We start from the raw sequence: 23,538 nt of genomic DNA on the forward strand, positions 1-23,538 counted from the left end.
GACACCAGGATCACTATTCCAGGAGTGTTTCTGAATGACGCCGGAATCACTATTCCAGGTGTGTTTCTAAACAACACCGGGATCACTGTTCCAGGTGCGTTTCTGAATGACACCGGGATCACTGTTCCAGGTGCGTTTCTGAATGACACCGGGATCACTGTTCCAGGTCCTGTTCTGAATAATGCTGGGATCACTTTTCCAGTAATGTTTCTGAATGACACCGGGATCACTGTTCCAGGTGCGTTTCTGAATGACACTGGCATCACTGTTCCAGGTCCTGTTCTGAATAATGCTGGGATCACTGTTCCAGTAATGTTTCTGAATAACACTGGGATCACTGTTCCAGGTGTGTTTCTGAATAACATCAGGATCCCTGTTCCATGTTTGTTTCTAAACGACACCGGGATCACTTTTCCAGGAGTGTTTCTGAATGACACTGGGATCACTATTCCAGGTGTGTTTCTGAATAACATCAGGATCCCTGTTCCAGGCACTTTTCTGAATGACACCGGGATCACTGTTCCAGCTCCGTTTCTGAATGACACTGGAATCACTGTTCCAGGTGTGTTTCTGAATGACACAGGGATCCCTGTTCCAGGAGTGTTTCTGAATAACATCAGGATCCCTGTCCAGGTGCGTTTCTGAATGACACCGGGATTCCTGTTCCAGATGTGTTTCTGAATGACACCGGGATCACTGTTCCAGCTCCGTTTCTGAATGACACTGGAATCACTGTTCCAGGTGTGTTTCTGAATGACACAGGGATCCCTGTTCCAGGAGTGTTTCTGAATAACATCAGGATCCCTGTCCAGGTGCGTTTCTGAATGACACCAGGATTCCTGTTCCAGATGTGTTTCTGAATGACACCGGGATCACTGTTCCAGCTCCGTTTCTGAATGACACTGGAATCACTGTTCCAGGTGTGTTTCTGAATGACACAGGGATCCCTGTTCCAGGAGTGTTTCTGAATAACATCAGGATCCCTGTCCAGGTGCGTTTCTGAATGACACCAGGATTCCTGTTCCAGATGTGTTTCTGAATGACACCGGGATCACTGTTCCAGCTCCGTTTCTGAATGACACCAGGATCACTGTTCCATGTTTGTTTCTGAATGACACCGGGATCACTGTTCCAGGAGTGTTTCTGAACAACACCGGGATCACTGTTCCAGGTGTGTTTCAGAATGACACTGGGATCACTGTTCCAGGTGTGCTTATGAATGACGCCGGGATCCCTGTTCCAGGTGTGTTTCCGGATGACGCCGGGATCACTGTTCCAGGTGCGTTTCTGAATGACACCAAAATCACTGTTCCAGGTCCTTTTCTGAATAATGCCGGGATCACTGTTCCTGTAATGTTTCTGAATGACACTGGGATCACTGTTCCAGGAGTGTTTCTGAATGACATCAGGATCCCTGTTCCATGTTTGTTTCTAAACGACACCGGGATCGCTTTTCCAGGAGTGTTTCTGAATGACACTGGGATCACTGTTCCAGGTGTGTTTCTGAATGACACCGGGATCACTGTTCCATGTTTGTTTCTGAATGACACCGGGATCACTGTTCCAGGTGTGTTTCTGAATGACACTGGGATCACTGTTCCAGGTGTGCTTCTGAAAGACACCGGGATCACTGTTCCAGGTGTGTTTCCGGATGATGCCAGGATTACTGTTCCAGGAGTGTTTCTGAATAACATCAGGATCCTTGTTTCAGGTGCGTTTCTGAATGACACCAGGATCACTTTCCAGGTGTGTTTGTGAATGACACCGGGATCACTATTCCAGGTCTGTTTCTGAATAACATCAGGATCCCTGTTCCAGGTGTGTTTCTGAATAACATCAGGATCCCTGTTCCAGGTGTGTTTCTGAATAACATCAGGATCCCTGTTCCATGTGTGTATCTGAATGACACCGGGATTTCTGTTCCAGGTGTGTTTCTGAATGAAACCGGGATCAATATTCCATGTGTGTTTCTGAATGACACCAGGATCACTATTCCAGGTGTCTTACTAAATGACACCGGGATCACTGTTCCAGGTGTTTTTCGGAATGACGCCTGATATCAATATTCCAGTTGTGTTTCTGAATGACACCGGAATCACTATTCCAGGTGTGTTTCTGAATGACACCGGGATCACTGTTCCAGGTGTTTTTCTGAATGACACCAGGATCACTGTTCCAGGTGTGCTTCTGAATGACACCGGGATCACTGTTCCAGGTGTGTTTCCGGATGATGCCAGGATTACTGTTCCAGGAATGTTTCTGAATAACATCAGGATCCTTGTTTCAGGTGCGTTTCTGAATGACAACAGGATCACTTTCCAGGTGTGTTTGTGAATGACACCGGGATCACTATTCCAGGTGTGTTTCTGAAAAACATCAGTATCCCTGTTCCAGGAGTGTTTCTGAATAACATCAGGATCCCTGTTCCATGTGTGTTTCTGAATGACACCGGGATCACTGTTCCAGGTCCTTTTCTGAATAATGCCGGGATCACTGTTCCAGTAATGTTTCTGAATAACACTGGGATCACTGTTCCAGGAGTGTTTCTGAATGACACCGGAATCACTCTTCCATGTTTGTTTCTGAATGACACCGGGATCACTGTTCCAGGTGTGTTTCTGAATGACACCGTGATCACTGTTCCAGGTGTGTTTCTGAATGACACCGGGATCCCTGTTCCAGGTGTGTTTCTGAATGACACTGGGATCACTGTTCCAGGTCCTTTTCTGAATAATGCCGGGATCACTGTTCCAGTAATGTTTCTGAATGATACTGGGATCACTGTTCCAAAGTGTTTCTGAAGAACATCAGGTTTCCTGTTCCATGTTTGTTTCTGAATGACACCGGGATCAATATTCCCGGTGTGTTTCTAAACAACACCGGGATCACTGTTCCAGGCATTTTTCTGAATGACACCGGGATCACTGTTCCAGCTCCTTTTCTGAATGACACTGGAATCACTATTCCAGGTGTGTTTCTGAATGACACAGGGATCCCTGTTCCAGGAGTGTTTCTGAATAACATCAGGATCCCTGTCCAGATGCGTTTCTGAATGACACCAGTATTCCTGTTCCAGATGTGTTTCTGAATGACACCGGGATCACTGTTCCATGTTTGTTTCTGAATGACACCGGGATCACTGTTCCAGGTGTGTTTCTGAATGACACCGGGATCACTGTTCCATGTTTGTTTCTGAATGACACCGGGATCACTGTTCCAGGTGTGTTTCTGAATGACACTGGGAACACTGTTCCAGGTGTGTTTCTGAATGACACCGGGATACCTGTTCCAGGTGTATTTCCGGATGACGCCGGGATCACTGTTCCAGGTGTGCTTCTGAATGACACCGGGATCACTGTTCCAGGTGTGTTTCCGGATGATGCCAGGATCAATGTTTCAGGAGTGTTTCTGAATGACACCGGGATTCCTGTTCCAGGTCCTTTTCTGAATAATGCCGGGATCACTGTTCTTGCAATGTTTCTGAATGATACTGGGATCACTGTTCCAGGAGTGTTTCTGAATAACATCAGGATCCCTGTTCCATGTTTGTTTCTAAACGACACCGGGATCACTGTTCCAGGAGTGTTTCTGAATGACACCGGGATCACTGTTCCAGGTCCTTTTCTGAATAATGCCGGGATCACTGTTCCAGGTGTGTTTCTGAATGACACCGCGATCACTGTTCCAGGTGTGCTTCTGAATGACACTGGGATCACTGTTCCAGGTGCCTTTCTGAATGACACCGGGATCACTGTTCCAGGTGTGTTTCTGAATGACACCAGGATCACTGTTCCAGGGGTGTTTCGGAAAGACATTGGGATCACTGTTCCAGGTGTATGTCTGAATAACACCGGGATCACGGTTCCAGATGTGTTTCTGAATGACATCGGGATCACTGTTCCGGGGTGTTTCGGAAAGACATTGGGATCACTGTTCCAGGTGTATGCCTGAATAACACCGGGATCACGGTTCCAGATGTGTTTCTGAATGACATCGGGATCACTGTTCCAGGAGTGTTTTGGAAAGATATCGGGATCACTGTTCCAGGTGTATGTCGGAATAACACCGGGATCACTGTTCCACGTGTGTTTCTGAATGAAAGCTTCAACTCTGTTCTAGGATGTTTTTCCGAATGACACCGGTATCCCTGTTCCAGTTGTTTTTCTGAATGACACCGCGATTCCTGTTCCACGTGCGTTTCTGAATATCACTGGAATCACTGTTCCAGGTGTGTTTCTGAATGACACCGCGATTCCTGTTCCAGGTGCATTTCTGAATGACACCGGGATCACTGTTCCATGTTTGTTTCTGAATGACACCGGGATCACTGTTCCACGTGTACTTCTGAATGACACCGGAATCCCCGTTCCAGGTGTGTTTCCGGATGACGCTGGGATCACTGTTCCAGGAGTGTTTCTGAATAACATCAGGATCCCTGTTCCAGGAATGTTTCTGAATGAAAGCTGGAACTGTGTTCCCGGTGTTTTTCTGAATGACACTGGGATCACAGTTCCAGGTGCGTTTCTGAATGACACCGGGATCAAATTTCCAGGTATGTTTCTGAATGAAAGCTGGAACTCTGTGCCAGGTGCCTTTCTGAATGACACCGGGATCCCTGTTTCAGGATGTTTCTGAATAACATCAGAATCCCTATTCCAGGTGCGTTTCTGAATGACACCGGGATCCCTGTTTCAGGATGTTTCTGAATAACATCAGGATCCTTATTCCAGGTGCGTTTCTGAATGACACCGGGATGACTGTTCCAGGTGTGTTTCTGAATGACTCCGGGATCAATGTTCCAGATGTGGTTCGGAATGCCACTGGGATCACTGTTCCAGGTATGTTTCTGAATGAAAGCTGGAATTCTGTTCCAGGTGTTTTTCTGAGTGACACCGGGATCACTGCTCCAAGTGCGTTTCTCAATATCACCGGGATCCCTGTTCCAGGTGTGTTTCTGAACAACAATGAAATCCCTGTTCCAGATGTTCTGTTGATGTGCTGTGTCCCAGAAGTTCTGACGGTTGTCCTCGTTCCTCCAACGGGTCAACCTGGGCACATGTGGTATTCAGCTTATTTCCATTATCACTGGCTCTGCTAATGGAATCCTTGTACCATGCCTGGTCATTCCCTGGGCCTCTGCCCTGACTTGTCGAGGCTGCCCATATTGGGGCACTATCAACTGCAGAGTTAAAACCAAACATCAACCATCTGCATAACCCAGCCTCATCTCCAAATGGGTGCTATTCATCCAAGTCAGCGAAACAAGCTGTGGTAAATTTTGCTTCAGCAAACTTGTGGATGTCTGTGCCCCATTGTAAAAACCAAAAGACCACACCCAGGCTGTTAGAAACTGTAAAGGGAGACATCAGGGTGGTATTTATTCTGTTTCCCAACTTCTAAATGGGGCCATCAAAAAGCAGGGAATGCCTTTGGAATAAATGCTGGCCTGCCAACATCTGTCAATGCATTTTTAAAAATCTACATTTTCACTGGTTAGCCTTTCAGCCTTACCACTATATGTTATTGTTTATACTTTTTATATCCAGAAGTGATCTTACACACATCTGAATGTTCTTGTTTTCCCCATCACCCATAATTTTTGTCCATCTATTCATCACTGCCAGTGAAGTGCTTGTGTTTTCTCATTTATGTGCAAAACCTATTAACGGCAATGCAGACTCTCAAAGGGGAGGGAGGGAGGGGGCTAAATCAAAGTGGAGTTAAAACACTGTATCTTCTGCAGTACCCACCTCTCTACTCAAGGTATAGACAGACGCCACATGCTCCCTCTGCAAGGACACCAGACACAGATGAAGAGGGACAGACAGTTGGAGCCATGATCCCCTCCACACCCTGGACCTGTTAATGGCCAAGTGTCTATCCTTGATAAAGGAGCAGTGATCATCTTCCCCACATGGGCTGTTATAGATAGCTATAGCCAACCTGTTCTTATACATTACCACATGCTCTAGGGCAGGTGGGACTTGAACCTAGGCTCAGAGAGAAGGATACTACCACTGTGCCAGAGGCCTGTTCCGTTATTGACACAGACCTTGTTTAATTCATTACTCTCAGCACCCTCTAAGCAATCGTAAATTCTCCTCTCTGTCCCAAGTCTCTGGCAATAAGATTAAAACCATTTCCTTTGTCCCACAAAGGAATAGTTAGGGTCGGAAATGCACTGTGTGGAATTATGGTGAAATTATTGAGACATTCAAGATGGCACTGGATGATAATTTGGTTAAAAATAATGTGTCAGGCTATGGGGAGAAAGCAGGAAATTTGTATTGGGAATGATGCTCATTTGAAGGGTTAGTGCTGACATGGTGGGCTGAATGGCCATTTTTTCTTATATAAGACTTCTACAGTTCTGAGATTTAAATCCCACTAAACTCAAAGAATAAATCTAGAACTGAAAGCTAGTCCCATTCGCGCACAAGGCTGTGAATCCAGTGCTAGAAAGTGTGGTTAGAATAGATCAATGTTTGATGATTTTCCACTTGGACATAGAGTCATAGAGATGTACAGCACGGAAACAGTGCCATCAGTCCAACCCGTCCATGCCAACCAGATATCCCAACCCAATCTAGTCCCACCTGCCAGCACCCGGCCCATATCCCTCCAAACCCTTCCTATTCATATACCCATCCAGATGCTTCTTAAATGTTGTAATTTTACCAGCCTCCACCACTTCGCCTGGCAGCTCAGTCCATACATGCACCACCCTCAGTGTGAAAAAGTTGCCCCTTAGGTCCCTTTTACATCTTTCCCCTCTCACCCTAAACCCTCTAGTTCTAGGGCGATTTTCTGTTCAGTATAAACTTTATGTCTCTCTGGGACTTAAAAACTCTCTATAACAGTCACATCCATGAAACAATAATCTTCTCTGACCAATTATGAACCAAAATTTGACACTGAGGCACAGAAGGACAGGTGAGCAATGGTTTATTCAAACAGTCAATGTTTTAAAAAGAACCTAGACCTGTCTTTGAGATAAAATGTAGTTTTGTTTCCTGGGCAGTGAATTGTTGCATTTTGTTTAACTTGTAAATATTTTAAAAGGGCTTGAATGAAGATGACAAGAATCCCACGTCTACAATAAATACGGGAATGTAACAAAAGAGGGAGGCTATAACCAATAGAAATCTGACATCGATTACCAAGTGCAAAGTTCACCCAAAATATAAGCTGGTCACCAGACACCAAACATTCGCTCTCTTTTATTTTGTTGAAATAGAATGCTCCCCAATCCCACAGTCTAAAATTGTCAAGAGTGAATTAAGTGAGGTGTTAAATATAAAATCTTTACATTTTTAGATTTTTTTTGTAAAACATTTGGAATTGTGAACTCCATGTTGCTCGATTCTCTCAACATTAGGAGTGAGTCAGACTTTCTTTGAGGAGCCCAGTCCTTCAGACAATGTGGTCAATGTACAAACTTCTTACAGGCAGCTCACTGGGTAAAGAAGACCCTCAACAAATATCTCACTCCTCCTCCAATTGAATTAAAGCGTGCAGCACACATTCACTCAGTTACACCACTCTCTTAAGGGCAATTAGGGATGTGCAACTAATACTGGCCAGCTCCACCCACATCACACTGAAGAATATTTGTAAATACATTGAATTTGTGGTTGTGTCAAGTCAACCAATTATGTTTACACACGTGTTTTTAAATTCATTTTATTGTATGACTGGCCTCATTTATTAGGCAAAAGTGAGGACTGCAGATGCTGAAAACCAGAGTTTAGATCAGAGTGGTGCTGGAAAAGCACAGCAGGTCAGGCAGCAACCCAGGAGCAGGAAAATCGACATTTTGGGCAAAAGCCCTTCATCAGGGCATTTATTGTCTATCCCTCATTGTCCATAGGGCAGTTAAGAGTCAATGACCTTGCTGTGGGTCTGGAGTTACATGTAGACCAGACCAAGTAAGGATGGCAGATTTCCTTCCCCTTAAAGGACATTAGTCTCTCAGCCTGATTCAAAGTGAAACATTTCACGCAGTCAAATTCTCTTCAAATTACTCAGGGGCTGAGGGGTGGAGGGGGGGGGGGAGGTGGAGGTGAGATATGGGGCTAAATTGGATCCATCTTTTACAGAGGCAGCACAGGGAACTTCGGGTCAAAAGGACTCTTTCTTGGCCCGGGCATTGTATATCAAGCTCCACAGCGGTTTCCCCTCCCGCTCTGAATGTTCTTTAGTATTCATTCTCTCTGCAGATGCACCTGTAGGAGCAGAGAGAGAGAGAGAGCTGGCGTTGGAATCCAAAGTAAAACTGAGGGAGCCGTCGCGGGGGCGGGGAAACTGCTGGGTTTATGACCGCGGGAACCAAAAGAGAAAATGCTGGAAAATCTCAGCAGGTCTGGCAGCATTTGTAAGGAGAGAAAAGAGCTGACGTTTCGAGTCTAACTGACCCTTTGTCGAAACGTCAGCTCTTTTCTCTCCTTACAAATGCTGCCAGACCTGCTGAGATTTTCCAGCATTTTCTCTTTTGGTTTCAGATTCCAGCATCCGCAGTAATTTGCTTTTATGACCGCGGGAATTCTGTCTTCTTTCTCTCGCCCATTCCCTTAAAAGGGTCAGACGTCAAAAAAAATCTTATTCTTTATTCTTGGATTGGTTACATTTGTCCTTTTTGGGTTCCTGTTGCTGGGCAACTTGCGTAAGCCAGCCAAGAAATCTGGCTTTCCAAAATATATTTAAACAGACAAAGTTGGGTGGGCGGAGAGTGGAGCTGGGAACCAGGGCGAATGGGAATCTTTTTTTCTCCCCCTCCCCATATGAAATAATTAACATTTATGTGATCTCGTAACTTTAATGACTTTCGTTTCGAAAATTCTGCTGAGTCAGATTAAACATTTAATTCGGAATTAATTGTAACATACGCGAATAAGATTAGTAGGAGGCGGCACGATGTTGTTGAAAGATACTTGCACTGCGCTGGAAAATAAAAGGCAACTAGGGAGCGAAGGTTTAACATCTCAAAAAAATATACTTGAAGAAGCAAAACGGCAACGTGCGCCCTTCACATTAATGCTAAAATAAACGCATAAAACAAAGCTTATAAACTCAACGCGCCGAACAAACTTTCCAACAATTAATTCTACGAAGCGAATTTAATCGGCGAGTGAAGTGCAGGTATCCAATTGTTAGTTAGGTACAAAATTATATTGATTACATTCGGTTCATACAGCGCTGCCTTTAAAATTCATCACAGAGAAGATGTTGTGAAAATGTATCACAGTGGGGGGAGAAAAGTTATTTATAAATATTAAAGACACGTGCAGCCCAGGCAAAAAGGGTTTATTTTGATACAATTAATTTCATTTTTTTTTAGATGTCGCCACGTTTGCAGCTGTTATTTTTTTAAACAAAGTTTTTATTTGTTACAAGACAAATATGCCTTCTTTTTCAGATACATATATGTGAAAGCACGAATCTTATGCAAAGATTTTGTCTTCCAGTGGGGTTTTAGCGCCTGGATATTTTCCAGCTGCTGTTCTCTGCTATAGAGACTGCACAGATTCATTACCTCAGCCACAATGCCCATTTATCACCCCATAGCGTTATTCAAATTCAGTGCCAGTTAAAGACAATCGCTCTCCCTCTCTCTTTCTGCTGTGGTCACTATACACTTATTGTTTGGGGGGGGGGGGGAGTGGAGGGAGAGAGGGAGGGAGGAAGGAGGAGGGGGCGGTGTTGGGGGTGGGCTGGTGGTGTTGGGAGACAGAAGGCTGGGGAGAAGCTCTGATTTTCACTAACTGAGCATTCGACAATGCACCGGGCAACCCGTTTCAGGAGGAGCCCCGGGAACATCATCTCAGTCGGAGGAGGAGGAGGAGGAGGAGGGGGGGGGGGGGGGGCGGGATCGAAATACCGATACTTTTTCGTGGATATCCTTTTTCTTTGTAGCTTCTGTGTTTGAAAGTCGTGTCTGTATGTAGATGTATATCGATATGTGGCTCCAGCAATCATAAATCAATGGTAGTTTTCAGACGTTGGTGCTGATGCTCCTAATTTCTCATTTTTATTTTCAACAAAATGCATTTTTTTTTAAAAAAGAAAATGCGGATAACATTTTGTGTTGACGCAAAAATGGTGGTCAAAACAATGCGAGTCCTTATTTGCAAAACGAAAAACAAATTGATAGATGACCCCCCCCCCCCCCCCCCCCCCAACCCCCAACCGCTTGTATTTATAAATTGCCTGCAGTGTGCTCTCTCAAAACCTCGTATAATACGATTCTCACAGCTCCTGGGTTTGTTGTGGAGGTTTGGGGAGGGGGAGGTGGGGAAGAGATGGCAAATTGACGAGGGTAGTGCGTTGGTCGGCAGAACTGTTTAAAATGTTATTTTCTGTGTGTGTGTGCATTGAAGAAAGGAGATGCTGACTCTGGGAGACAGAGACGGGGATAAAAAAAAACCCTTGGAAATTCTCGCTATTGATTGTCCAAACGCAATTCTTGTGCTTTTTCAATTCAGGCCCCGAGAATTGTGGATGGACATCCGTAGCTGGTTTTTCATGTTCTTCAGTGACAAGAAGGGAAATGTGCAGATATTATTGGCGGCTGCTTCTTTTTTGTTTGAAAGTCCCGTTTCTGATCAGAGAGGGGAAAAAAAAAGTCAAGAAAGCAGGTTTAACGCAGAAACACCTTGAGCTGGACTTGTATCTGCTGAGCCGCGGATGGGACTGGTCGAATCTTCCAAAGATGTTCAACGCCCAGATCACAGAAGACGCCTGTAACAGGGAGCAGGTAAACTCAGAAACCGACGCGACGCTTTGCAAAATAAGTCGACAATTTTGTTCATAGGTTGACGTTATTTCTCTTCTGAGAGAGAGGGTTACCCGTGACAATAGCAGCAGCAGAAAGGAAATGTTAAATCTCCCTTTTAATATAATTTTTAGTTAAATGCTGGCGGTTCCCTTTTAGATTTTAAGCTCCGTCAAAAAAATCTGTGCAAATTTCGTTTACAAAGTAATTTTATTCGATAAATCCTCGTTCTCCACACACAAAAAAACTTTTTATTCGGTTGCAGCTTTTTTTCAACTGCGGCGCCTAAAATGATTTGTATATTTTTTAAAAAAAATTGGGCGTTACTATAAAACTTAAAATACCACAGCACCTGTTCCCTCTTCCCTTTTCCCGAATTTGTTAACAAAAATAGAACTGCCCGATGCTGGAAATCTGAAACTAAAACAGAAAATGTTTGAGAAACTCAGCAGGTCTGGCAGCATCAGTGCAGACAGAGAAAGCAGTTATAAAGTTTCAGGTCCAGAAAAGGTAACTCTGTTTCTCTCTCTCTACAAATACTGCCAGACCGGCTGAGTTTTTTTTTCTAGCAATTTAACTGTGCTTTCCCTCTCCACAAATGCGGCCAGACCTGCTGAGTTTTTTCCCAGCAATTTAACTGTGCTTTCTCTCTCTCTACAAATGCTGCCAGACCTGCTGAGTTTTTTCCCAGCAATTTAACTGTGCATTCCCTCTCCACAAATGCGGCCAGACCTGCTGAGTTTTTTCCCAGCAATTTAACTGTGCTTTCTCTCTCTACACAAATGCTGCCAGACCTGCTGAGTTTTTCCCAGCAATTTAACTGTGCTTTCTCTCTCTACACAAATGCTGCCAGACCTGCTGAGTTTTTTCCCAGCAATTTAACTGTGCTTTCTCTCTCTACACAAATGCTGCCAGACCTGCTGAGTTTCTCCAGCATTTCGTTTTTTGTGACGACTTTAACTTGTTTAGCCCCGTGATGATGAGCACAGGATATCATCATAAACCAAGCGCCTTAGTGTTGGAAAGCACCTCTGCCTCAATCTCTTGGGCATTCTGTGTTTCCAACTTGTTCTGATCATCCCTGCAGATTGCGGTCTGTGCCTGGCGAGGGTTTATTGCAGTTAACGCACTGTCTCTGTGATTCGAGCGAGAAATGATTCGTTCCACACCGCGGTGGGCCCGTGACTAGTGTCTGTGCAGAAATCTCCCTTTGAAGGCTGCACCTTGGTCTGTTTCAGCCCTCTGTGAACGAATGAGGTGCGTTTGCGAACGAACTGGGTGTGGGGGGGGGGGGGGGTGGTGGTGGGGGGGGGGGGGTGGCAGAGAGAGGAGAGGGTGAAAATGCTTTCACGAACCGCTCAAGATAAAAGAGCTGCGAGACTTGCAACACGACAGCCATGATTTCATGTCAATTTATTTTGAGGAAAATTATAGTCGTTCACACAAAAAAAAGAATCGTTTGAAACGAGCGGAAATTTCAGGCTTAATGCATTGATGTTAAAACCTGTAACATAACTGTCAACGTTATATATTACAATTACTTGCTTTTAAATAGGGATTAAGGATTTCAAGGATCAGGGGAGCTTATTTTATTTTACAGTTCACCATCTTTACATAAACACTGATGTTCTCAGTCTCATTTGTAATCCTAATGCACTGCGGGTCAAACCACTTGTATGTTACAAACAGGCGATCCGAATAAACCCGGGAATAATGTTGCCATCGCTTTGATGCACGGTTAAATGGCTTTACAGAAAATCTTTTGGTCGCTTCCTTTTGTTTTTATTTTTTAAATATCAAACTGTTTCGTTAACCGCCGTGCAACGTTGATATAAAAACGATGATGTCTCGGTTCTCCAGTTTATAATCCAACTGACCCTGTGCAAAAACACAAAGACAGGGAAAATCCCAATCAAAACGATAGGCAGCGAATTGTACACATCAACGGAAGCCTTCACCGATTTGTAACTACATTTTCTTTAACAGTAGCTTTTTGTGCATCAAAATATTCGTTAAAATGCAGGGTCTTTTTATATCGGCCCAGTGTCCACATAGGATTTACTGCTCGATATTTTACCGCACATTCTCCCTCTCTTCTGCAGCTCCATCAGATCACTTAAAATTAATGTCACATTTTCAGAACGGTCTATAATTTCTGAGTTGATATCTGAACGGCATCCTCCCCACCCCCAATTTTTATAAACAAACGACAATTGTTTCAGTGTAAAGATTAACTCCTAACCTAAACTGGCATTGAGCTCCCCTCGGTGAGCACCTTAAGAATAAACCTTCCATCGTGACAGCGAGATCTTGACGAAAGAAAATTCAAATAAAACAAAACAAAACAATCCAAACTATAATTCACTCTCTCCTCCCTCAGAGTAAGATTCACTGTCGCCTCCCTCAGACTAAAATTCACTCTGGTCTCCCTCAGACTAAAATTCACTCTCTCTCTTCCCTCAGACTAAAATTCACTTTGTCACCCCCCTCAGACTAAAATTCACTCTCTCTCTTCCCTCAGACTAAAATTTACTCTGTCGCCTCCCTCAGACTAAAATTCACTCTCTCTCTTCCCTCAGACTAAAATTTACTCTGTCGCCTCCCTCAGACTAAAATTCACTCTCTCTCTTCCCTCCGACTAAAATTTACTCTGTCGCCTCCCTCAGACTAAAATTCACTCTCTCTCTTCCCTCAGACTAAAATTCACTCTCGCCTCCCTCAGACTAAAATTCACTCTCTCGCCTCCCTCAGACTAAAATTCACTCTCTCGCCTCCCTCAGACTAAAATTCACTCTCTCGCCTCCCTCAGACTAAAATTCATTCTGGTCTCCCTCAGAGTAAAATTCACTCTCTCTCCTCCCTCAGACTAAAATTCACTCTCCCTCCTCCCTCAGACTAAAATTCACTCTGTTGCCTCCCTCAGACTAAAATTCACTCTCTCTCCTCCCTCAGACTAAAATTCACTCTCTCTCTTCCCTCAGACTAAAATTCATTCTGGTCTCCCTCAGAGTAAAATTCACTCTCTCTCCTCCCTCAGACTAAAATTCACTCTCCCTCCTCCCTCAGACTAAAATTCACTCTGTTGCCTCCCTCAGACTAAAATTCACTCTCTCTCCTCCCTCAGACTAAAATTCACTCTCTCTCTTCCCTCAGACTAAAATTCATTCTGGTCTCCCTCAGAGTAAAATTCACTCTCTCTCCTCCCTCAGACTAAAATTCACTCTCTCTCCTCCCTCAGAGTAAAATTCATTCTGGTCTCCCTCAGAGTAAAATTCACTCTCTCTCCTCCCTCAGAGTAAAATTCACTCTCTCTCCTCCCTCAGAGTAAAATTCTCTCTCTCTCCTCCCTCAGACTAAAATTCACTCTGGTCTCCCTCAGACTAAAATTCACTCTCTCTCCTCCCTCAGACTAAAATTCACTCTTGTCTCCCTCAGATTAAAATTCACTCTGGTCTCCCTCAGACTAAAATTCACTCTCTCTTCCCTTCCAAACTAAAATTCTCTCTCTCTCTCTCCACCCTCAAAGATTAAAATTCACTGTAAGACAATTCACCTCAACTGTGGTCTGAATTGCCATCAGCAGCCATTTTCTCCATGGGAATATAAAATGGACGGACATATCCTGTGATTAATTATAACAAAAAAAATGCAGTTCATTAAAGCAACGAATCTGCTTCCAAGGCGGGTGAATTACTTCGCTATAACGGGTCAAAAATAATATGTTTAAAATGGCTCTTTAACTCCCTGTCCCGGTGCACCACAAACTAAACAAGGCCTGCTCTCTTTTAAATTGGGACTAAGAAATTAATATTTCAGCAACTCGGGGCTTTGGAGGGGTACTGCTGAACTAGTCCCTTTCGCTGCCCGTGAGCAGGAATAATCATCACATATTACTGTACAGGTGTAGGAACAGGAAATCTTTCTATTAAACCCGCACTGACAAGTGAACCGCTCTGCGTTTATTGTCCTTCTTAACTTTTTAAAAATACCACCCACGCCTCCTCCTCCTCCAGACCCCTTCACTGAGATTCGACCGCGAACGAAAATCGGCGACACTAACCATTAGTTCCCAGTCGGCATCGTTGACCAGAACTAGGATACCGGGTCTCCTAGAGACAGAACAAGACAAGGGAAGGAACAGCAGGTCAGACAGCTTTCTCTCTGTGTGTGCGTGAGTGCGTGTGTGTTTGTATGTAAATTGTGTTTGCATGTATGTTCTGTGTTTGTGTGTATGCGTGAGTGTTTGTATGTAAATTGTGTTTGCATGTATGTTCTGTGTTTGTGTGTATGCGTGTGTGTTTGTGTGTATGAGATACAAATACAGTCGATTTTAAATCAATTTCACATCTTCACAATTTCTGGGTTAATTTCTGACTCCCAGGGCTGACCAAACAATTGATCTTTGCAAAACGAAGATGTAGATTTGAGGTTTTCAGCCCAGGCTGATCTTTCTCCTACACGCTCAGTTTTTTCATTAATTTGGGAACGTGTCTGGAGTTGGAGGAATATAATTTAGAATTGGTTGGAAGGGAAGAAAAGTTTCCGCATCGCGTTGTTGCTGATGTTTAAGTTTCTATCAAAAGAATCGCTGTGTAAGGGGAGAGACAGCCCATTTAAAGGGAAAGGCAGCAATTGGGGAGCAAGAGAATCGACGTTTCGGGCAAAAGCCCCGAATCAGAAACGTCGATTCTCCTGCTCCTCGGACGCTGCCTGACCCTCGCCTCTGATCTCCAGCATCTCCAGTCCACATTTTCTCCCATTTAAAGGGAAAGCCAGGTTAGAGAGAGAGTCAGGTTAAAAAGAGGTTAAAGGGATACCCAGGTTACAGGGATAACCAGGTTAAAGAGAGAACCCAGTTAATGGAAAAGCCAGGTTAAAGGGATAGCAATTCCACCAGAGGCTGTTCCTAATTTTCTCTGCTCCTCCCAGTGAGGAACCCCCTTTTTAACCAATGCTCTAGAAATGAAATTGCTATGTTTTGAATTACTGGAAATATTAGAAGCTCTTGTCTCTTGTGCTCTGTATTCATGACAAGACACATTAATACAGCCAGGAAGCTTGCTTGCAGGAGTGAACAGTCAAAGCAGTCAGTACATTGACATAGTGCCTTTGCAGAGAGGTCAGGGCTGTTTTCTTTCGAGCAGAGAAGGCAGGGGGATGTGGTGGAGAGACCTGATTCAGGTCTACAAAGTTGAGGGGCCTGGAGAGGGAGAAATGTTTCCCCTCAGAGAGGTCATTAACCAGGGCGCACAGTTTTAAGCTTTACAGGGGTAGAATCCCTACATAGAATTCCTACAGTGTGGAAACAGGCCATTTGGCCCAACAAGTCCACACCAATCCTCCGAAGAACATCCCACCCAGACCCATTTCCCTACCCTACATTTACCCCTGACTAATGCACCTAACCTACACATCCCTAAACACGGTGGGCAATTTAGCATGGCCAATCCACCTGACCTGCACATCTTTGGCTTATGGGAGGAAATCGGAGCACCCGGAGGAAACCCACGCATACAAGGGGAGAATGTGCAAACTCCACACAGACAATCACCCAAGGCTGGAATTGAACCCAGGTCCCTGATGCTGTGAGGCAGCAGTGTTAACCACTGAGCCCCCCGTGCTGCCCCTGTTTCAGTGATGTTGGTTGCAGGAAAAATACTGGTCAGGATGCTGGAGTGAACTTGCCTCATTAGTGCCAGGGGATCATCTGCAGCACCTTGCTATCAGGTTTATCTTCTCTCCGAAACAGTGGCCCTTCAGGATTAAGGTGCTATTGGATTGTGGTCACAACTGTGTAGCGGGCTTTGACTTTATTACCTAGAGATAGCACAGCTACTTCTAGTGATTTCAGTATGGTGCGGGGACCTTGTACTGGGGGAGCAGGGAAGTCCTCTGTATATTAAGGCCTATGCTTGCAGGCCACCCCCACTGAATGAGGTTCAGCCAAGCCATTCACAAACTGCTGGCCTCATCTGACCTCAACATGCGCTTCCAACCTCTATCATGGAGACTACCCACATCTACCTGTAACACTTGGAGGTAGTAAGGACGGCATGTCAGAGTCGATAACATGCGGAGCTGGAAAGGCACAGCAGGTCAGGCAGCATCGGAGGAGCGGGAGAATCGACGTTTCGGGCATAAGCTCTTCAGCAGGAATCAGGCTCATTCCTGATGAAGGGCTTATGTCCAAAATGTCTATCTGCTCCTCGGATGCTGCCTGACCTGCTGTGCTTTTCCAGCACCATACTCTTCAACTCCAGCTGTGCAACCCAAACAAGGTATGTGTTCTTCCAACACAGGCCTCTGGGACATGGCCTACATTGATCACCGGTGGCTACTGTGCTTTCAGCTGCATTGGCCCCAAACCCTGGCCTTCCCTCCGTGTAACCCTCTCTCCTGCTCCTGCACACTCCTGAAAGATCTATGACCAGCCTATTGGGCATCTTGCCCTGCTGCTGTCTTTGGCTGCTCTGTGTTTGATTACACGTCGGTGAAGAACTTTTGTTTTACGAGTGGTAGGGTGCCATATAAATGCAAGCTGGTGGACAACACACCAAATTAATAAACTCATCATCATACTCCCAGCAGGTGTGAGTCAAAAGTTTCTTCTTTCTCTGCACCCTACAGATGGAAAGCATTCCCCTAGGGAATACTGCGTCCCCTGAGATAACTAGGATTGCAGTGGATCAAAAAGGCATTTCTACTTTACATCTTCCTGTGTTTTTATTTGTTTGCCTCTGCCAGGAGGTGCAGTGGGAAGGGGTAGCACATGTACAGCCATCAGTGCCAGTGTTGGTGCACCAAGCCTTTTGATCTTGTGCTGCCTGTGAATGTTGGATGGTGTGTTGAGAGCTTTCAGATACATTATGATGTTGCTTAGAGCGGTGAAAATAACAGCACTCCATTCTAAAACACAGTGCGCTCCACTAGGAGTCATACAATATGTGGATTATTAAAACAATGCTACAATTAAAATTAAGGCCCAAATTATTTTCAATTCATTTAGCAAATACTTAACACCAGACACTGTCTGTTCCCCTAAGTGAACATTAATTTGTTCAAAGATTCTCTGGCTTCTCACCAGCATTCTCTAGATTCTGGTTCTTGATCATCACCATCAGCACCTCACCCAAGTATCCATTCTTCATTGCAGATGCTCAGTTGGATGAGGAGGCAATTTGACCCCAGGAGGCTTCACCCTGACCTCCAGCCACACATATTTCAGCCATCTGCAGCAGTGGACTGGTCCATGAGACAGTGATGAATGCAGGAGGTCAAGGCAGAATGAAACAACCTCCATTTGTATTCGTGCCTTTCCCAATTCTCAGATTGTCACATGTAGCTGCACAGCCAATTAAATACCTGTGTGTAATCACTTTTCTACGTTGGACAAGGATAGCAGTCAACTCCTGCACAGGGAGATCCCACAAACAATGAGATAAATAACCAATTAATCTGTAACCAACCCTGTTTGGAAAAAAAGAATAAGTGTGGGCCAAGGTGTCATCACCTGACAAGAGTTTCTGAATGTCACGACACAAGGCATTTGTCATCAACTGCTGGGCACCCATCTGAGGTCTGGAATTATTTTGAAGCTTTTTGGTTTGAGTTGTCTACAGTTGCCTGTCATTCATCCATTGTCCTTTTACAATGCCAGACATCATGAAACCTCTCCAATAACTCTGTGCCTTGTTGGCAGACTGAGATCAGTTAGCTGTGGGAGCTTTCTGTTTTCAATTCACTCAGGAATATGGCCATCACTGGCTGGGTCAGCAATTATTTCTCATCCGCGGTGTCCTTGAGGTGGTGATGGGAGCTACCTTCCTGAGCCGCTGCAGTCCATTCGGACCCACAGTGCTAATTCAAGAGGATGCCGGCCTACACAATACTATATATATGGTGACAGTGCATTCTGCATCAAATGCTAGCCCTCAGTCACCCTGCACCTCTTTAAATACTGAAAACCAGGACAATATAATCTTAGAACACAGTCATAATGCTTGTGCTGTTTAAAGTGAATTTAGCATGAATAAAGTTCATCACTCACAGTACATGCATTAATTATATTGATATTTACTAGTGAGCTTTTGCTCTGATTGCTTGTTGGTGTTATGATCAGAGTCCAACTTTTTTGTTTCGGTTTGTGGTGGGTGGGGTTAAATCCCAGCTGACTCATGAAGTGATTTTAGTCTCATTCACGAATCTCAGAAACACTGCCATTGCCATTTTAATGACCACAGGCCTGCACATAAATCAACGTCCACTGCAAGAGTGTGGAAGGAAGGAAGGAAGGATCTTGTGGAGTTTGCATGTTTTCCCCATGTCTGCGTGGGTTTCGTGCTCCAGTTTCCTCCTACAGTTCAAAGGTGTGCAGGTTAAGTGGATTGGCCATGGGAAATGCAGGGATGGGGTGGGGTTCTGGATGGGATGCTCTTCAAAAGGTTAGTGCGGGCTTGATGGGCCAAATGGCCTGCTTCCACACTAGAGGGATTCCATGATAACTGGTTGAGCTGTGTCAATCCCTCAATAGATTCAGTTCAATACACATCTCCCTGCCATTACCAGACTTCTATTGCCTCTCCTATGGTGTTGAGGGCATTATCAGCAGCTTGTTACAATCTTCTATTCATTGCTAGCACCAATGACTGACCAAGCAACAATGTGGGATCTTTATTTGGAGATAAGCTGATGTTCAGATAATGTGAACTGGGAGGTGGATTAGACATAACTGCTATGTAGGACCACTCACTGTCATGGGATTAATCATCACATCATGGTTCATGGGGGACAGTGATGGACAGCAGTTTAAGGTATGGCCCTCTCAAAGGTACATGGACATCCCATCACAGCATACTGAAGCAGTTGGGTATTTCAGCCTAAACTATGCTTGCCTTTATTGGTCAGTGCATTGAGTATAGGAGTTGGGAGGTCACGTTGCAGCTGTACAGGGCGTTGGTCAGGCCACTTTTGGAATACTGCGTTCAATTCTGGTCTCCCTGCTATAGGAAGAATGTTGTGAAACTTGAAAAGGTTCAGAAAAGATTTACAAGGATGTTGCCAGGGTTGGTGGGTGTGAGCTATAGGGAGAGGCTGAACAGGCTGGAGCGGTTTTCCCTGGTGCGTCAGAGGCTGAGGGGTGACATATAGACATTTATAAAATCATGAGAGATACAGATAGAGTGATTAGCCAAAGTCTCTTCCCAGAGTATGGGAGTCCAAAACTATAGGACATAGGTTAATAAGAGAGAGTAAAGGTATAAAAGGGACCTAAGGGGCAACTTTTTCATGCAGAGGGTGGCGCATGTATGGAATGAGCTGCCTGAGGAAGTGGAGGTAGTTGGGTACAATTACATAATTCAAAAGGCATCTATATGGGTACTTGGAATGGGAAGGGTTTAGAGGGATATGGGCCAAGTGCTGGCAAATGGGGCTAGATTAATTTAGGATAATTAGGTTGGCATGGACAAGTTGGACTAAAGAGTGTTTTTGTGCTGTATATCTCCATGACTCTGCAGGTACTTAGGATAGCCACTTGATTTCTCAATTATGCTGCTTGCAATTTCATACCCTGTGTATTTTCCTGTCTCTTTCAGGTTCTTACTTCACGTTAACAGTGAGACGAGAGGCACTGAGCAATGTACTCGGAGGCTTCCCTGGAGCAAGATGCATTTCAAGGGACAGGGAATTGTATCGGTTTTCCTATTTCTATGACAACAATCTCCACGAAGAAAAGTTTTTTAAGGAAATTGTTGAAATGAAAGAAAGAGTTGATAACATGGACACCAAACCTATTGTGTGTGTCTCTCTCGTACACATAGCACAGGGACCATTGGAGAACCTCACGCCTATTTTCTCACCTCTAGTCTAGGAATAAAGCAGCAATTGCAAAGTCCCCTACAAGAGGGCAAGACAAGATCAGCGCAGACCACGGAACAAATCTACTCCCATTTCCAAATCTGTACGGTTCTGCACACTGGTCAACTGATCCACTGGGCTGATTGCAACTTATTCTGTTGTAAAACATCTCGAATTATCTATAGAAATAAATTTTATTGTATAGCATTGTGCACAACTTTGTTGATTCTTTTAACATAATCCTTCAGAAAGATGCAGGAGCTATGCCAATGACATTGTGTTTCACTAGTTCAGACAAGTTACTGAGAGCTTTGGAGTTTGGATTATGCTCCAGGGGTAATTTCTTTTTCTTTATTCATTAACGGGATGAGGGCATTGCCAGTTGGGCAGCATTTATTGCCCATCCCTAGGTCCCCCAGATGGCATTTGAGAGTCAACAACGTTGCTGTGGGTCTGAAGTAACACGTAGGGTATACCATGTAAGGACAACAGTTTCCTTCCTGGAAGGACATTAGTGAACCAGATGGGTTTTGCCAACAATCAACAATGGATTCATGGTCAGCATTAGACTCCTAATTCCAAAGTTGGTCTGTACTGAATTCAAATTACACCACCTGCCAGGGCAGGATTTGTACCCAGGTCCCTAGAACATTTTCTGGGTCTCTGGATTAACAGTCCAGCGATAATACCACCGGGCCATCGCTTCCCCCCCTGATGGTGAGACAGAACCACTACAAAAACCCAATCTTGCTCCCGCCTGAAATGTGCAGACCACAAACTTTCCCAGTCACAGCAGCAAGTGGCCACAGGAACCTGGATACTCTCACATTAGTTCAACTCCTGTAACGTTTATCAACGCTCTCACAGCCCCAGGCCGACATGAACAAACTCAGCAAATGAACCTGGTCTTTCCCCAGTCGATGTGGCTCCATCTCTCCCTCTCTGGTTATTGGCATGCCTCACCCACCACCAGAAACATATCATATATATCCTTTAGCATCCAATTAATACACTGGATGGAATGTACTTGCTAACATTTCACTTTATAGGAGGCAATTTCAAGTATGTTATTATGACGGACATATCCTAGTTGCTTCTGGGGAGACTGGACTATCTGTGCATGGATTTGAAAAGCAAAGAAAACTCCCCAATATTTGCTTCTCTGCTCTGAACACACTCCTTCAAAACTGCATCTACGCCATCCTGAATGGTTACGTTCACTCCAGCCTGTAATCAATCCTACTGTCTCCTAACCTAGTATGAACATTCCTTCCCCATTCTGCATTAACTCCAGTTCCACTCATTGCCCCTTCTTTAAGGTGAGAGTTGTTGGTAAGCCCTTTCCTGCCTATCTCGAACTGCCCTTGCCTGGTTAGGGCTAGTTCAGAGGGCAGTTAAAAGTCAAAGACATTGCAGTGGTTCGGGAATCACATGTGAACCAGTCTAGGGAAGGATGGCAGATTTCCTCCCCAAAAGGGTATTTGCGAATCAACAACTCTAGGCATCATTACTGGGACTAGCTTCTTAAATTTTTTTTAATGAATGGAGTTTAAATTCCATTAGCTGCCGTTGTAGAACTGAAACCCATGTCTCCTCACTGATAGTCACATAGGTGATGACGGAGCAGCACTCTGAAAGCTTGCAATTTCAAATAAACCTGTTGGACTGTAACCTGTTGTCGTGCGACTTCTGACTGTCCACCCCAGTCTGACACCGGCACCTCTACATCCCCACCATTAGCCCATGTTTAGATTACCAAACTAGCGATATTACCACTAAGCTACTATCTCACCCTCACCCACTTTGACTCACTCCCTATTTCCTGCCAATGCTTTCATACAATTACAATGATGGTGCATCTTAGCTCAGACACATTAAGCACGTCCATTGCAGCATTGTAGATTTACAGCTTTCCAGACCAAAGTCTGTTGCACTCACTGGGTTGTTTTTCCAACCATATCAGTCCAAAGATTTGCCTATCACTGGTCTGAGCCAATGCTCCCCTTGGTGTACTTTCCTGAACTAAGATTTTGCATTTTCTCTATAAGACACACAAGCAGAAAAGAACAAATTCTCCCAATCATTCCTTCATAACAGAGCCCTCAAACAGCATTCGGTTTTGTGACCCTACTCCATCCTCAAATGTCTTTCTCCTCCAGGGCTCAGTGCAGGGTGACCAGAAACCTGCACGCTTTGATTCTAACTTCCTCTCAATTATCGTCCTTATTTACAAATCACATGTCCTCGCCTTCTCTGACCTTATCAATTTCCATCAGAGTTCATATCAAAGAATCTAACAACTAGGATCTTCCACACCTTAGTCTCTGGACAGTCTGCCCTGCTCCTTTACTTTGTATCCATCACTGCCAGCGCTATCAGCCAGCACTGCAACCCTATATTCTGCAACTCAAGACCCCTGTGCCTCGGCACCTCCCCATTTGCTGAAGCCTTCTCAGCAACTAATTATACACAAATAAAAATAACATTAGAAACAGAGAAAGGCTCAATGGGTGAGGGGGTGGAGTCACCTTCCTCTTTAATTCAATATACAGTCATTGCTATAATCACTAAATCTCACATAAGTGAGCTGGGAGTAGTTGCTTGGCAGCACACCACAAACAGGGAAGCATGTTAACGTGACACTTGGAAATGCTATCAGGGCTATTAACTTAAAGCATGGCTACAAAAGGAAAGCATCAGTACATCAGTTAATGATCAAAGCTGGATGGAACTGCTGTTTGATCTTCAACGCACTTTAATAATTGTCTTTCTCCAAACAGGAGCGTTGCACACTTCAAGCTGTTAGGTGTGCCCTGAATTTTAAAGCAGATCTGAAGGGCCAGACATACGCTGGGAACTGCTGCAGCACATCATCAGGCATTCTGACAACAGCAGAGTTCAAGATTTTGAGT

The 23,538-nt window shown here is 44.5% G+C and overlaps 1 protein-coding gene and 1 long non-coding RNA gene across 3 annotated transcripts in view; one reads left to right on the forward strand and one right to left on the reverse strand.

The window, feature by feature from the left end:
* The first annotated feature begins 9,877 nt into the window (after positions 1-9,877).
* On the forward strand, positions 9,878-20,843 carry LOC140469355 (uncharacterized). Its single transcript, XR_011956076.1, has 5 exons — positions 9,878-9,984; positions 10,482-10,753; positions 11,859-12,028; positions 14,785-14,915; positions 20,365-20,843. It is a non-coding gene; the product is annotated as an uncharacterized lncRNA (long non-coding RNA).
* urm1 (ubiquitin related modifier 1) overlaps positions 12,170-23,538 on the reverse strand; it is a 52,169-nt gene continuing 40,800 nt past the window's right edge. The window contains exons 4-5 of one of the 2 annotated variants that reach the window (XM_072565790.1): positions 14,832-14,880; positions 12,170-12,649 (exon numbers count right to left, since the gene is read on the reverse strand). In XM_072565790.1, the coding sequence (XP_072421891.1) occupies positions 12,581-12,649; positions 14,832-14,880 (118 nt within the window). In that variant the 3' untranslated portion in view covers positions 12,170-12,580. Of the gene's footprint in view, positions 12,650-14,540; positions 14,881-23,538 lie in introns of those variants that run through there. The other variant, XM_072565792.1, reaches the window with a different exon arrangement.

This window comes from Chiloscyllium punctatum, chromosome 49, assembly GCF_047496795.1.
Source record: "Chiloscyllium punctatum isolate Juve2018m chromosome 49, sChiPun1.3, whole genome shotgun sequence".
Classification (NCBI taxonomy): Eukaryota; Metazoa; Chordata; class Chondrichthyes; order Orectolobiformes; family Hemiscylliidae; genus Chiloscyllium; species Chiloscyllium punctatum.